Raw genomic sequence first — 13,392 nt, 5'->3', positions numbered from 1 at the left:
TTCCCTTTTGAAGCCGTCCACGCTTGTAGCTGCCACCACTTCCTGTGGCAGTGAATTCCAGGTGTGAATCACTCTTTGGGTGAAGAAGTACTTCCTTTTATCCGTTCTAACCCGACCGCTCAGCAATTTCATGGAATGCCCACGAGTTCTTGTATTGTGAGAAAGGGAGAAAAGTACCTCTTTCTCTACCTGCTCTTTCCCATGCATAATCTTATAAACCTCAATCATGTCACCCCTCAGTCGTCTTTTCTCCAAGCTAAAGGGCCCTAAGCAATACATAATATTTGCTGCGGCACAGTTCACAGTGCTGTTGTTCAGTCACACAGTCGAGTCAGGCTCCCTTTATTCCCTTTATAAAAACACCATCAGAAGGCCCTGCTCAACTTAGCTAAGCTGTCGTGGTAGAGCATAGGAGGAGAGGTGGTCCTGCAAATATGAGGGTCCAAGGCTGTGAAGGGCTCTGCATGTGACGGCCAGTACTTTGCACTGAAGCCCGTGCCTGATGGCCAGCCAGTGGAGTGCCTGCAGAATGGGTGTGATCTGTAGGCTCTGCCTAGTTCATATTCACTTGGCCCCTGTTGGCAGCTGGCCCTGAGCAAATGCCCCTTTTGCCCATTGGGTAAAGTGGCCCTGGTGGTAACACATTGGCTTATTTCAGCTACGATGGCCTTAGTCAGCTACTGGAAATAAAGAATGTTTTCAACCAATAGCACAATAAAATTTGAGATGTAGCACAAATGGACAAGTTTTGCCAACAAGGAAAGCTGGCAAATTTTCCGAACTCTGATTACTCTGACTGACCTGTGGGAAATGTACCAGAAGGCTCTAGCCACCAACAATGTATTTCTGTGTTAAAAATCTCACTTGGTATGCAATACCAATAGTCTTCGTGTATACTAGATTACTGCATGTAACTGTTACTTTAGATCATTTTGTTTCAGGCTGCTAATGGTGTTCCTTATTAATTTGGTTCTTGCCTGAAAAGATCATTAGGCAGCACAAGGGCAGGGCAGAATGGGAATGCCACTGGGGAGTGTGAAGATGAGATCGGCTGGTGAGGTTCTGATTCCTGCACTGTGCTTATAATTGGGAACATCTGCACAGGAGTAATGTTTCTGAATTTTACAGAGTCATGTATGGAGATGAACTGATTTGCACATAGTGTCCAGCATTTGAATCCTTTCCATGCTTTTGCTTATAGCATTTTGATTTCTCACTTTCAGTTAGCCATTGCCTATGCCGTGAAGCTAAGCAAGGGTTGTGGCTCAGTGGCAGAACATCTACCTTGCATACAGAAGATACCAGGTTCAATCCCTAGCTTCTCCAAGTAAAAGGTTAAAAACTGGCTTAGGAGTTCTCTCTGTACATAATGGGGAAAGGGGGCGAGATAAAATATGGTAAATAAAGACCTCACTCTACCAATGATCCTGGAGAGCCACTGTCCATCAGAGTAGACAATACTGAGCTAGATGGAAAATAACTCGCTTCAAGGTCGTTTCATATCTGTATATCTAATTTTCAATGTGGTCAAATCTTTGGTTACTGAAAGCCAGAGATTGGAGCCATGAAGAGACAAGACATCTTTTACAATCCTGAGGAAAGCTTCAGGTTTTCAGAAAAAACAGAAATCTAAATAAAAAATATTTTGTGGGTCAACATGCCTCAGTGTCTGTTGCTAGGCAACCACAACAGTATTGCCAGTTGAAGCCTTGGTTTGTTTCAGGAAAAGCTAGGGGAAGGGCCCTTTTTAGGGCTGTTTTATTCTTTGTGGGAGGACGCGCTTGGGCTGGGCTCACCAGCAGCCACCAGTCGACTTACTATTTATTTATTTTTTATTTTATTTATTTGATTTTTATCCTGCCCTCCCCCTGTCTTGCATGACTCATCCAGCTGCTCACTGTGGTTCAACAGCAGCCATCCCATAAAAGCCAGTGTTGTATACTGGTTACAGTTTCAGATTAGGATCTGGGAGACCCGGGTGACCTTGGGTCAGTTATACATTTTCGTCCTAACCTACCTCACAGAGTTGTTGTGGGAATAAACTGTAGGAGAGGAGAATTATGTAAGCTTTGGTTCCCCATTGTGAAGTAAGGACAGGTATATATGAACTAAATAAATAATCAGTACAGCTGAAGATGGGGAGGCAAATAAAAAATAGGCTGGTTGGTAAGTGGGAAGGAGAGAAGGAAGCAAGGTAAGGTAAGAATACAGGAGTTGCCAGGACGAGGGGAAGAGGAAACAGTGTGGGGAGGGGGTGATGCAAGGGAAAGTAAGGTGTCATCCACAAGTCCTTGCCGGTTCTACAACATGCAGTGGGGCCCAGCCTGGCAGCTAACGCTGCAAACTTGGCAATAGTTTTCCTTGTAGAGGCTGCCAGAGGGAGTGAAAGCTGAAGACATGGGGGCAGATAAAGGTAGGTTTTCTGGTGGTTGGGAAAGAGACGGAAGCAGGAAGAAGGGAGAGGCTATGGGGGCTTTCAGGGAAGGGAAAGTGGAATAGTGGGGGAAGGGGAAATGAGATGCCCCCTGCAAGTCCCTGCATGTCCCCTGCTTGTGTCCATATAAATGTAAAAAGGGACAGAAAGATGTGGTTTGTGTTGGCTAAAGACAACATAGGTGGGATCCTTCCAACTTCACCTTCTAAACTGAACGGAAGGATATTTGTGTGATTCACTGGGTGAGTTTCTTCATGATCTGATGAGGCCTTACCAGCCTGACTTCTTTTATTTCTCATGCAGGATGTCAAGAACACTCTGGAAAGGTAAGGGCCAGATCCCTCTCTGTTCCTCCCAGTATCCTGGTGGTTGCTTATTGTAGCTTTGTGGGCCCATCCCTCTCCCAAAACGCCAATGGGAAAGTCACTCAACAATAACAAAAACCACAGCATGTAAAATCTGGCTATATATATTGTAAATAATGTCATAGAAGTAATACAAAACTCTATTGAGTATCAGTAATATCACAGCATACTGTATCTGAACATGTAGCTGTCATAACTTTGAAGCAGAATGAAATTGTCAATCTCTTTTCTAAAGCCAGCTAAATTAGGGGCTGTTCATAATTTATTCTGGTGGCTGTGGAGTGGGGCAAAAAGCTGTAGAGGGCTTTGAGGCTATGATTCCTAGAAAACCCGGCCCATCCCTACTGAACTGCTGCAATTTCACCACCAGACGTAGCCAACACAACTGTGAACCATGTGAGATCTGAATTTCTGGTGAGCATGAGATGGAAGGTGATTAGGGGATTTCTGTAGGAGTGGCCTCACCTCCCTTGCATTTCCTCCGTTGCCTTACAGATGTGAGGCGATCCAAGCCCAAGAGCTGACTTTGATTTCCATCGAGCTGGAGAAGAATTTCTGCAACTTCCCCAGACAGTACTTCATCCTGCGCAAAATCATCAAAAAGCTGACAGGTAAGTTAGTGCAACTGAGTGTTATTTCTAAGGGAGGAGGGAGGGTGACCCCCTTTCCTTTTTTTGCAGGTTCATCCCAGTGTTAAGAAACCTCTGTTCAAAATTAAATTGACAGATTAGTAAAGTCTAGCTAGTTTTGCTTAACATATATCCCTTACTATAAAACAGATTGTTATGGAATGTAAAACTTGTGTAGAGGGGTGTGGTGTTGGGTAAACATGTGCAAAGGAAGCAGGAAGGAAGGAGTCTGTATTTGTGTGTAGCAAAACTATAGTGACAGCCCTGTAGAACAGAGACCTTATTTCCATAGATAGATAGATTGAGAGATAGATTGAGAGATAGATTGAGTGATAGATGCTATAAAGTGTGTGTGTACACACAAACACTTATTTTAAAGAATTCTTTTAAAGAACCAAAGATAATATTTATGGCACATCACGCAGTATTACAGGAACATGAAGTCACTATTGTCTCTTGTGGGATATATCCGAGGGCAAAAAGCCATTATAAGAAACTTGCATGTAAACAAGTTATTGTCATTTCGGTTAGAAATTTGTTTTGGCCGCTTTTAGAAGGTCAAGAAATCTCACAGTATTATGAAACACCAGGCAATAGAAAATTGAAGGCCCAGTGAATAGGTCCATCCTCTCATTCCGCTCACTAACCGTTTAGCTCTTTGCCCCTGCTCACTCTACAGGCTAACCCCAAAAGCAGCGTTTGACCATTTTTTCCTCCTATCATGAACACTGTTTTCAATAAGTTTTGTTTGACAAAACCCCCACCCCTATTCTGTAAAAGACATCAACTAGAATACTTAAGTTTAACAACATGCAACATTTGTATGTTAATTTGTTCAAATGTTAATGCATTTTGGATATTTGTTCACTTAAACACCACTGAACCTGGGCCAAGGTGTTCCAGTTGCCTTCCTTTTTGGCACAAGAACTCCATTATCATTTTGATGTTGGTGGACAATTTAGAGACCATGAGCATTATTTTCTGATGAGTTAAGCCTGCCACGAACATCACTACTGGGATAGATAGCATGGGGGAGGGGGCTGTCTGGCTCTAATTTAACAAAGTTTGGATCCAGTGGCACCTTTAAGACCAACAAAGCTTAATTCTGGGTATAAGCTTTCATTTTTGGTAGTGCCACTCCCATGATTGTCCTAACATTGTGGCCAGTTTTCAGATGCCTAGGTTGTGTTTCCCCCCCCCCTGACTAATTATGCCTGCCACAAACAGAGAGCCTTAGCTTCCATTGTGAATGGCTTGCCAGGGTGGGGGGATGGAAGAAACCTGGGCCACTATGTCCTGATTCTCTTCCTCTTTTGCCACTGTAACTGCCCTCACCATCCTTAAGTTGCTGGCCAATTTTGAGCCTCCTAGCCTTATTTTTCTGATGCATTTTGCTTGCCGTAGACAGATGGACAGAAAGATTCCTCCCTTTCATAGAATCATAGAGTTGAAAGGGGTCATACAGTCCATATAGTCCAACCCCTTACTCAGTGCAGGATCAGCCTAGAGCATCTAGGGTTACCAAGTCCATCTTCCACCCCTAGCAGGGGACTTTGGGGGTGTTCCTGGAGGGGGTGAGGCATCCCCGACATGATGACGTCACGTTGGGGACGTCTGCTGCCCCCCCCCCCACACACACACGCCAGATCTCCAGACATGGCAGTTCCCTGCACTTAAAGGAGCTGGCGTTTCCCCTTTAAGAGCAGCCGCGTTTCCCTTTTAAGTGCACGAAGCTGGCATTTCCCTGCAAGCCTGATCTCAAGCAGAGATCGGGCTTGGGAGGAAACACGGGTTCCACACACTTAAAGGGAGAGGGGGGGTGGCTGTGGGTGTTGGGGGTGGGGCTTCCCCCGCTGGGTAGAAACCCCCCCCCAAAAAAAGGGGGACCCTTGGCAAGCCGGGGGGTTTGGCAACCCTAAGAGCATCTCTGACAACATATTCTACAACTGTGGATAATTTTTCCAGAAAACTGTTATGGCTACCTTCTGTCATTCAGATCTATCCCCTCTCCCCTTACATTTTCCTAAGAATGGCATTGGTTAAGTAAAGTCAGTATCCATCATTGGTTCTTGTCATCTGCTGAATCATGTCTGCCATCTCTCATTTTGAAGAAGGAAATTCCTCAATTAGAGTATTGTCTCAAAAGGGGGACTATTAGCTATTTTATAACAAGCCTGCTAATGAACAAAATCAGAAATTCACAATAAAACTGTGTTGCTCCTAAAGTGGGACAATTACTATTCTAGCTAAGCTATTCACAGTGGAATAGCTGATGCTTGTGCCAAGATTATGCACTTAGTTTCTTCTGTTTGTTATTCTGGATAAAATGCCTAAAAATGCCTAGGCACTGTATAAAGATTTTAAAGTTTTGGTATTGACCTTGCATATCTAAGAGCTGAGTTTAAGCACTGATTTCTTTTTTATCTGTGTAGGTGTGAAAAGCCAGGGTAAAGAGTCCAATGCCAAGTGTAATCTGTTCTGATCCAGTTCGAGCCATGAAGAGTCCTCTTCCTTAGAATAATTAACTAATGTCAATAAGAGAGAAGCATGGTAATGCAGAATAATAATCAGAGTTAGTTGTTCTTCCGGGCTCTTTTTTTGGGCCAGATAGCGTAGCGATGGTCCTCCACGCTATGCCCCCTTCCTGGGCTCGGGGACCCATTCACACATGCGGATATAACCTTTGTCGCGGTGAGAAGTGCCATCAAATCGCAGCTGACTTATGGTGGCCCTGTAGGGTTTTCAAGGCAAGAGAGAAAGGGGGTTTCCAATTGTATGGCTCTGCGTAGGGACCCCGGACTTCCCTGGTGGTCTCCCATCCCAAGTGCTACCCAGACCTGACCCTGCTTCGCTTCTGAGATCTGACGAGATCGGGCTAGCCTGGGCCGTCCGGGTCAGGGCACGGCCTTTCTAGAGAGAGCCCAGCCTGACTTGCAGGGGTCGCCACAATCAGCACAGCTCATTTCCCACTCCTGTGAGTCACAGGAAATTGTTTCCTGTCCGGACCTTTAGCGGACTTTGTTAGAATTGGTTGAGTGAAATGTTATAGATAGGCGAGAGGGAATAGGTTACAAGCATGAGGGGACATCATGGGACAAATATGCATTATGCTTTTTAAAAATTATTTGGATATTTATATGTTGCTTTTCTGCCTAATGGGCGTACAGTGTTGTTTTCTCTTCCTCCCTTCTGTTCTTACAACAACTTGGCCCAGGGAGCCTCCGTGACAGAATGGGGATCCGAACGTGGGTCTCCCAGTTCCTTGTCTGACACTTCATCCACTGCCCCACACTGGGCATAAGGGTTTTCCTGCCTTTATGTCCATGGGCTTGTGGGTTGGCCTGTCAAGGCGTGGAGCTGTGCTCAGACAACCCTTGGAATCCACATCAGATGTGACTGTGTGAGGTACCTTGGGATATCGTGGATACTTCATGGGTTTCAGCCTAGTTGCTCACTCCTCATGTTGACAGTCGACTGCTTTCTCTAGAGGCTCCTTTAAAGAGCTGTGCCAGAGGATCTCTGTCCTTGTGCATCTGCTCCTGGCGAACAACAGTTCTCTCCAGCAGCACCGCTGCTGATCTAGCACCTGGGCTCAGAACAGCAGTTAGCTCTGGGTCCTGGCAGCACACAGAACAACTTCCTTCTGAACACTGTGCTGGAAGGGAGTGTTTGTAGCTCCTAGGAAGAATGCTGAGGTTTAGCTGTCTTCTTAAACGAGGGATTGCTGTCTCCTGCTTCTAACCAAGTAAGCTAAAAGCTTCCTAGAATTCCCTTTCTCCCCCCCCCCCCCCTGAACCCTGGTTTTTGCAACATCCTGAAAAGAGCCCCATGGGTTGTGATTTCATATTCTCTAGTCCTGCATAAAGAGGTATGGAGAATGGTGGCAGGAGACACTTGAGGAAGAGTGGGATGATGGAGTCGTAGAGGGCTAATTCAAGACAAGTAGTGTTGGAGGCACTGGGCGATAGGCGGGTTGGGGTGTCTGGAGAATCTCAGCCCCTGAGATCTGAATGTTCACTGTCTGTGACCATCTTGGTTACATACTTAGTGGCTTTCTTATAGAAGTGTCGTCGCAACTAAAGCATTGGTTACCTTTGGTAGGCAGTAGAAATGTGACGCTTTAAAACAGAGATGTCGAACTTACTTGTTATGAGGATCGGTTCTGACATGAGTCACGTTGTCGGGCTGGGCCGTGTGTGCTATAAAATGTAATGCCAGGCACCAGAGACATTTGACTACACCCCCTCCTATAACCCCTCCTCAGCACCCCTCCACGCTTTGCTTGATATGCCCGAGACGTTTTGCACAGCACAGAGAGCTATTGCCTGACAGTCAGAGCGCAACAGCTCTTGTGGCTCTTTAAGGACTAACACATTTCAGAAGCTTTTGATGAGCTAGAGCATGAAGTGGTGCAGTCCATTGCCGCACATGTGGCAGCCAAAGACAGGTGGCCAAGTGGCATCAACCAGGGAAACCCAGCAAGCCCTGCCTTAAAGAAACTCCTGCAGTCAACAGACTTTGGGGAGGGGAGGAGGCTGAAGCAGCCACACAATCACACACCTCCCTCTGTCAGAGTCCCAAATTCAGCAACAAGCTTGTACCACAAGGGGAACTGCAGTGCTCCCCAGCACCACAAGCCAGTTTGGTGTAGAGGTTAGGAGCACAGACTGTAATCTGGGAGAACCGGGTTTGAGTCCCCGCTCCTCCACATGCAGCTGCTGGTGTGATCTTGGGTCAGTCACAAGTTCTCTCATAGCTGTTCTCTCAGGAGCAGTTCTCGAAAGAGCTCTCTCAGCCCCACCTACCTCACAGGGTGTCTGTTGTGGGGAGGGGAGGGGAAAGGAGATTCCAGTCCAATCCAATTACCTTTATTGGCATGTAACACTCGCAAACTCATGTACAACAATAACACCAACGACATAAAATAATACTACAAAAAACCAGATATAAAAGGAATTGCCATATAAATATGCCAGTGATAGAAAACCGATCAATTAAATAAAGAAAGAAATTTTGCAACAGTTTCTGTTATCTCACAATTTGGATTATCAAGAAGAGTAAGGATCTTTAAACCATCAGCGTACTCTTCTAATTGAGTCAAAATAGGGTTTAAGAATTCCAGACGTAGCGCATAGTAGAAGGGGCACCGCAACAGTACACAGGAGGTCGTTTCGATATGGTCCTTTGTGCAGGGGCAGCATCTGTCAGAGAAGGGCACACCCTGAAGGAAAGCGGCCATATGAGAAGGCCGAAGGAAGTACATTGGATCTGGCCATAGAAAGGGCTCTACAGAGTTTCGGAATAGGAATAAGGGGCAACTTGGGCAACTTTAGGGAATATTCCAGAATACAGAAGTGAACACAGTTTTTGTTAGCGGCGTTATATAATGAATGTGACTCAGAGTGAAGTAGATTGGTTCTTATAATTGAAAAAGCCTCGGATTCAGGAGTAAGGAATCTAAGGTAATCTCCAGGGATTTAATTTTGGATTCTACGTAGGTAATCCAATTTAAGTCATTAGATTCTGATAAAAGCTGATAGGTATAACTACAAGGATCTGAACTGAAAAGGAAGCAAAGCCAATATTTAGTAGTAGTAAGCCACGCTTTAGTTATCAGCATGTTCTGGCTGCATTCCAGGCATAAAGCTGCATAGGGAATGCACTTTGGAACCTCAAATATTTTCCTCAGGAAATAAGACTGAGGCTGTTCTATGGATCCAAATGGGCACCCCATATAATAGCTGGGCCCCTGTTTTGGCATTGAAGGCTTTTAAAGCAGTGGGTATGTACTGGTTACCTCTTCCTGAGAAGTAAAATTTACAGATTGCTGCCACATTAGCCGTATTAATTGCCGTTTTTCAGTGACAAACCCAAGAGACGTTATATTGGAAGTGAACACCAAGATATTTAAAAGTCTTAACCTGTTGCAAGGAATGGCCATTAATATTCCAATCATAGACCTCCCAGGAATTGGAAAAGATCAGTACTTTGGACTTCCCGTAGTTTAGCTCCAGATGGTTTGCGGCATAATATTCATAGCAGCGATTAAGTAAACGCTTCAACCCCAGATGAGTAGACGACAAAAGAACCGCGTCATCAGCATACAGAAAGTAGAGAAATATGCACAGAGCCAAGTCTGGGGCTGTGGCCATCCACTGAAGACAGAAAGGGGGCGAGGTCATTTAAGAAGATATTTAAAAGGGAAGGGGCCAAAATACAGCCTTGCTTAACCCCGTTATTTATAGTAATCATTGGGGTGAGTGTGAAAGGAGATTGTAAGCCAGTCTGAGACTCCTTCAGGTAGTAAGGGCAGGGTATAAATCCAGACACTTCTTCAAGCTCGGCTACTCTCCTAAGATGTCCGCTCCACTTTAATTGTCCTTTGCAAACGTTTATTTCCTGCCAGCTCCACGACATTATCCAACCACCCAATACATTACTCCCCCTGTGCAAGCACACAGATGCACATCTGGTGTCTGCCTCTGCTGTGCACATACTCAGCCCTTTTCTGAATGTCTGCTCCCGCTCCTGACCTTTGCTTCACACACACGCTGCTGCCATTCAGACTGTTCCATAAGGCAGTGTTTGTGTGCAGGGAGCCTGGGGAGCATGCATGTGTTTCAGCTTCCCCCTTATTTAATCTTCCCCGCGCTGCTGTGTTAGCCGAATTGCTTTATCTACAGCAATTGGCAATTTAGATGGGTTCTTGCCAGTGTTTACCAAGGTCCTGTTCCCACCAAGGGTTATCAGTAAAAGGAGTCGAGGCTGGTGTTGTTAAAATAACTGTCTTTTACTTAAGAATATAAATCACATACAATACTGATGCACGCACACATTCAGTCAAGTTCCTTAGAAATACAGTAGTAAAATGAGCACTTTTGCATTAGCAGGTAGGGTTGATGATGGGTGATACTTATCTGTCTTCACAGCTTGGTGATCCCAATGAAGAATGGATAGGGAGAAAATAGAAATCTACAGGAGTTTAACACACGACCAGAACCAGCCAGCACGTGTGTGTAGTAGAGGCAAGGGTTGGGGATAGCAAGCTGGACAAAAGGGGAGTTAAAGCAGACGGGGGATGTTGCGGGGGCGGGGGGGGGGATGATGCTAGCTACTTGATCAAGTAGAGAGAGAGAGAGACCATGTGACTGGTTCTCTTCTTTTATCGGAGATCCAGGAGATGGGTGTTGACGGTACCAACCTCCTGGCCCACTTTCCTGTTAGTCCGTCCCAAAACTAATCCTATTGGTTACCTACAGGAGTGGGAGGTTGCCTATAAGGAGTGGTCAATATTGAAATCTAATACCTTACTCAAAGAGGGCCATCTGGTCAGGTGTGAAACCTTGGTGTCAAGAGGCTTCCTTGAGTGTAGATGAAGCTTGGCCATTCCCTTTGTGAAACAAATGCCCATTTGACAGGAAATACCAATGTAGAACAAAGCATGGATGTGTTGTACGTGGTCCTGACTCAGCAATGGGGGCTGTTCCTTCTCAAGTTGTGTTTTTTCTTACTGCTCACAATAATGGAGGTGTGTGTGCTTCTCCACCAGGCTGACAACTGTGTAACTGAAACCTCATTCACATGTAAGGCTTGTGCAGGCACCTTCTATGTGTAGTATCACAGCAGGTGACTTGTACAATTCTTTGAGCCTGTGTGTGTGTGCACAGTCCATTGTGTGTGTAGCAACAAATATAGTCCATAAAGCAAAATATCAAGTTAATTCTCTAACAGCTGGGGGAGGGAGCCAGGGGAGGAGCCACACACATTTGGGTCAGCAGGCTCCAGCTCAGCTGACTTGGCAGGCCTCCCCCACCCCCAACCCTCAGCGTTCTGCAGGGATGGCACCCCTTACATAAGCATCAGGCTTTTCTTACTTGCCCTGGGCTGCAGCACACAGCAGGCCGGGCCCAGCCAGTTGCTCTGTTCACATGCTTACATAAAGGGGCATGTTTGGCGAGCTGGCCAGCAGCTTTTCACAGGTGCCTGTGCCCATGGGGACCTTCCCTGGGCTGCCTGCCAGTGGGAAGCCACTTGGCTGGACTTAGGGAGATGAGGCTATACATGAACAGCCAGCCATCTTTCCAGCAGCCCAAGCAGCAGAAGCAGGAGCCCAATAGTTTGGTGTAGTGGTTAAGTGCGCGGACTCTAATCTGGGAGAACCGGGTTTGAGTCCCCACTCCTCCACTTGCACCTGGCGGGATGACCTTGGGCAAGCCGTAGTTCTGATAAGAGCTGTTCTTGAAAAAGAGCAGTTTCTGTCAAGAGCTCTCTCAGCCCCACCTACCTCACAGGGTGTCTGTTGTGGGGAGGGGAAGGGAAAGGAGTTTGTAAGCCGCTCTGAGACACCTTTGGGTAGTGAAGGGGGGGGTATAAATCCAATCTCCTCTTCTTCTTCTTCAACACACTCTGGCCAGTGGCAGACAGCCCATCCCAGCCTGGCACTCTGCCTATACAGAGCTCGGAGCCAAACCAGCCCTCCTCACTCCCTTATAGTTGCCAACTCTGGGTTGGGCAGTCCCTGGAGATCTGGGGGAGGGCCTGCATTTGGGGAAGGGAGGGACCTTAGCAGGAGGTGTGATACCCTAATATAGACCCATCCAGTCCACATTCTGACGGGTTTCCCCCCAGTTGCTTATGGGCCAGATAAGGGCTCTGGATGGGCTGCTTCTGGCCCACAGGCCGTATGTTTGACATGTCTACTTTAAAAGAAGCATTTTGAATTGTGATGTTGATGGCCAGAGTGGGCATGTGCTAGACCAGAGATCTAAAGCTTGAGGGGATGACCAGAGAGGTAGCAGGAAATGCCTTTAAGAGATCTAAAGCATGAGGGGTGACTGGAAGAGTAGGGGGAAATGCCCTTAAGAGATGCTTTTTGAATCCGTTGTCAAGGGTAATTTAGTACAAAGGCAAGAAAGGATACAGTCACCAATGCTCCCTCTAAGCTATGGAGTCCTGTGAGCAAAAATTCTGCTTTGTGAGCAACTGGCATTAAAGCTGTGAGCGAGCAATTTGGCTCCTGCCTAAGTTAGTTTGCTCTGGAGCCATCCTTCCTGAGCTAAGGCAAAAAGGTGTGAGCCGGAGGCTAAAAAAACTGTGAGCTAGATCACACTAACTCAGCTTAGAGGGAACACTGACAGTCACCTACCCGTGATTAGAACAGAGCACAGACAAGTCTCTCTCTCTCTTTTCCTATAGGAAATTTGACCCTTGACCCTGAAACGGCCCATCCCAACCTTGTGCTCTCCGAGGACCGCAAGAGCGTCAAGTTTGTGGAGCAGCGTCTGCGAGATCTGCCGGACAGCCCGAGGCGCTTCAGCGTGTACCCTTGCGTCTTGGCAACTGAAGGCTTCACCTCGGGCCGCCACTACTGGGAGGTGGAAGTGGGTGAAAAGACCCACTGGGCCTTGGGGGTTTGCAACGACTCTGTAAGCCGCAAAGGGGAGACGACTTCTCTGCCAGAGACTGGCTACTGGCGAGTGAGGCTGTTCAATGGGGACAAGTATGCAGCGACCACCACCCCGTTCACCCCACTCAATGTCACTGTCAAACCCAAGCGAGTGGGCGTCTTCCTGGACTACGAGGCTGGCAAGCTGTCATTCTACAATGTGACAGACCGTTCCCATATCTATACGTTTACTGACAACTTCACCGAGAAACTTTGGCCTCTCTTCTATCCAGGGATCCGTGCCGGCCGCAAGAATGCTGCCCCCCTGATCATCAGGCCCCCCACGGACTGGGAGTGACCACAGAGTAGGATTAGCCCTGACTTTCTCTACTTGGAAGGGGGTGGGAGAGGGAAACGGCTGCTTGGAGTCCCAGCAGTGTCACTCCAGCAGATAAGGACAGAAATGGCACCAGAAGGAAATATTGCAGAGGGTGTGCTCTCCAAAAAAAAGAAAAGTAAAACATTGTATTTTAGATATGGTCTATTAAAAGATTGACGGTAAGTAAAGGAAGACATTGT

The 13,392-nt window shown here is 46.6% G+C and overlaps 1 protein-coding gene across 2 annotated transcripts in view; it reads left to right on the top strand.

Moving 5' to 3' along the window:
* LOC107114552 (E3 ubiquitin-protein ligase TRIM39-like) overlaps positions 1 to 13,374 on the top strand; it is a 34,370-nt gene extending 20,996 nt beyond the window's left edge. For both annotated transcript variants that reach the window (XM_015416083.1, XM_015416092.1), the window contains exons 7-9: positions 2,738 to 2,760; positions 3,295 to 3,410; positions 12,624 to 13,374. In XM_015416083.1, the coding sequence (XP_015271569.1) occupies positions 2,738 to 2,760; positions 3,295 to 3,410; positions 12,624 to 13,171 (687 nt within the window). In that variant the 3' untranslated portion in view covers positions 13,172 to 13,374. The remainder of the gene's footprint in view (positions 1 to 2,737; positions 2,761 to 3,294; positions 3,411 to 12,623) is intronic.
* The last annotated feature ends 18 nt before the right edge of the window (positions 13,375 to 13,392 follow it).

The sequence above is a fragment of the Gekko japonicus genome, unplaced genomic scaffold (assembly GCF_001447785.1).
Source record: "Gekko japonicus isolate JY-2015 unplaced genomic scaffold, Gekko_japonicus_V1.1 scaffold2531, whole genome shotgun sequence".
Taxonomy (NCBI): domain Eukaryota; kingdom Metazoa; phylum Chordata; class Lepidosauria; order Squamata; family Gekkonidae; genus Gekko; species Gekko japonicus.
The sequence above is the reverse complement of the archived record's forward strand: the minus strand, read 5'-3'. Positions and strand labels throughout refer to the sequence as shown.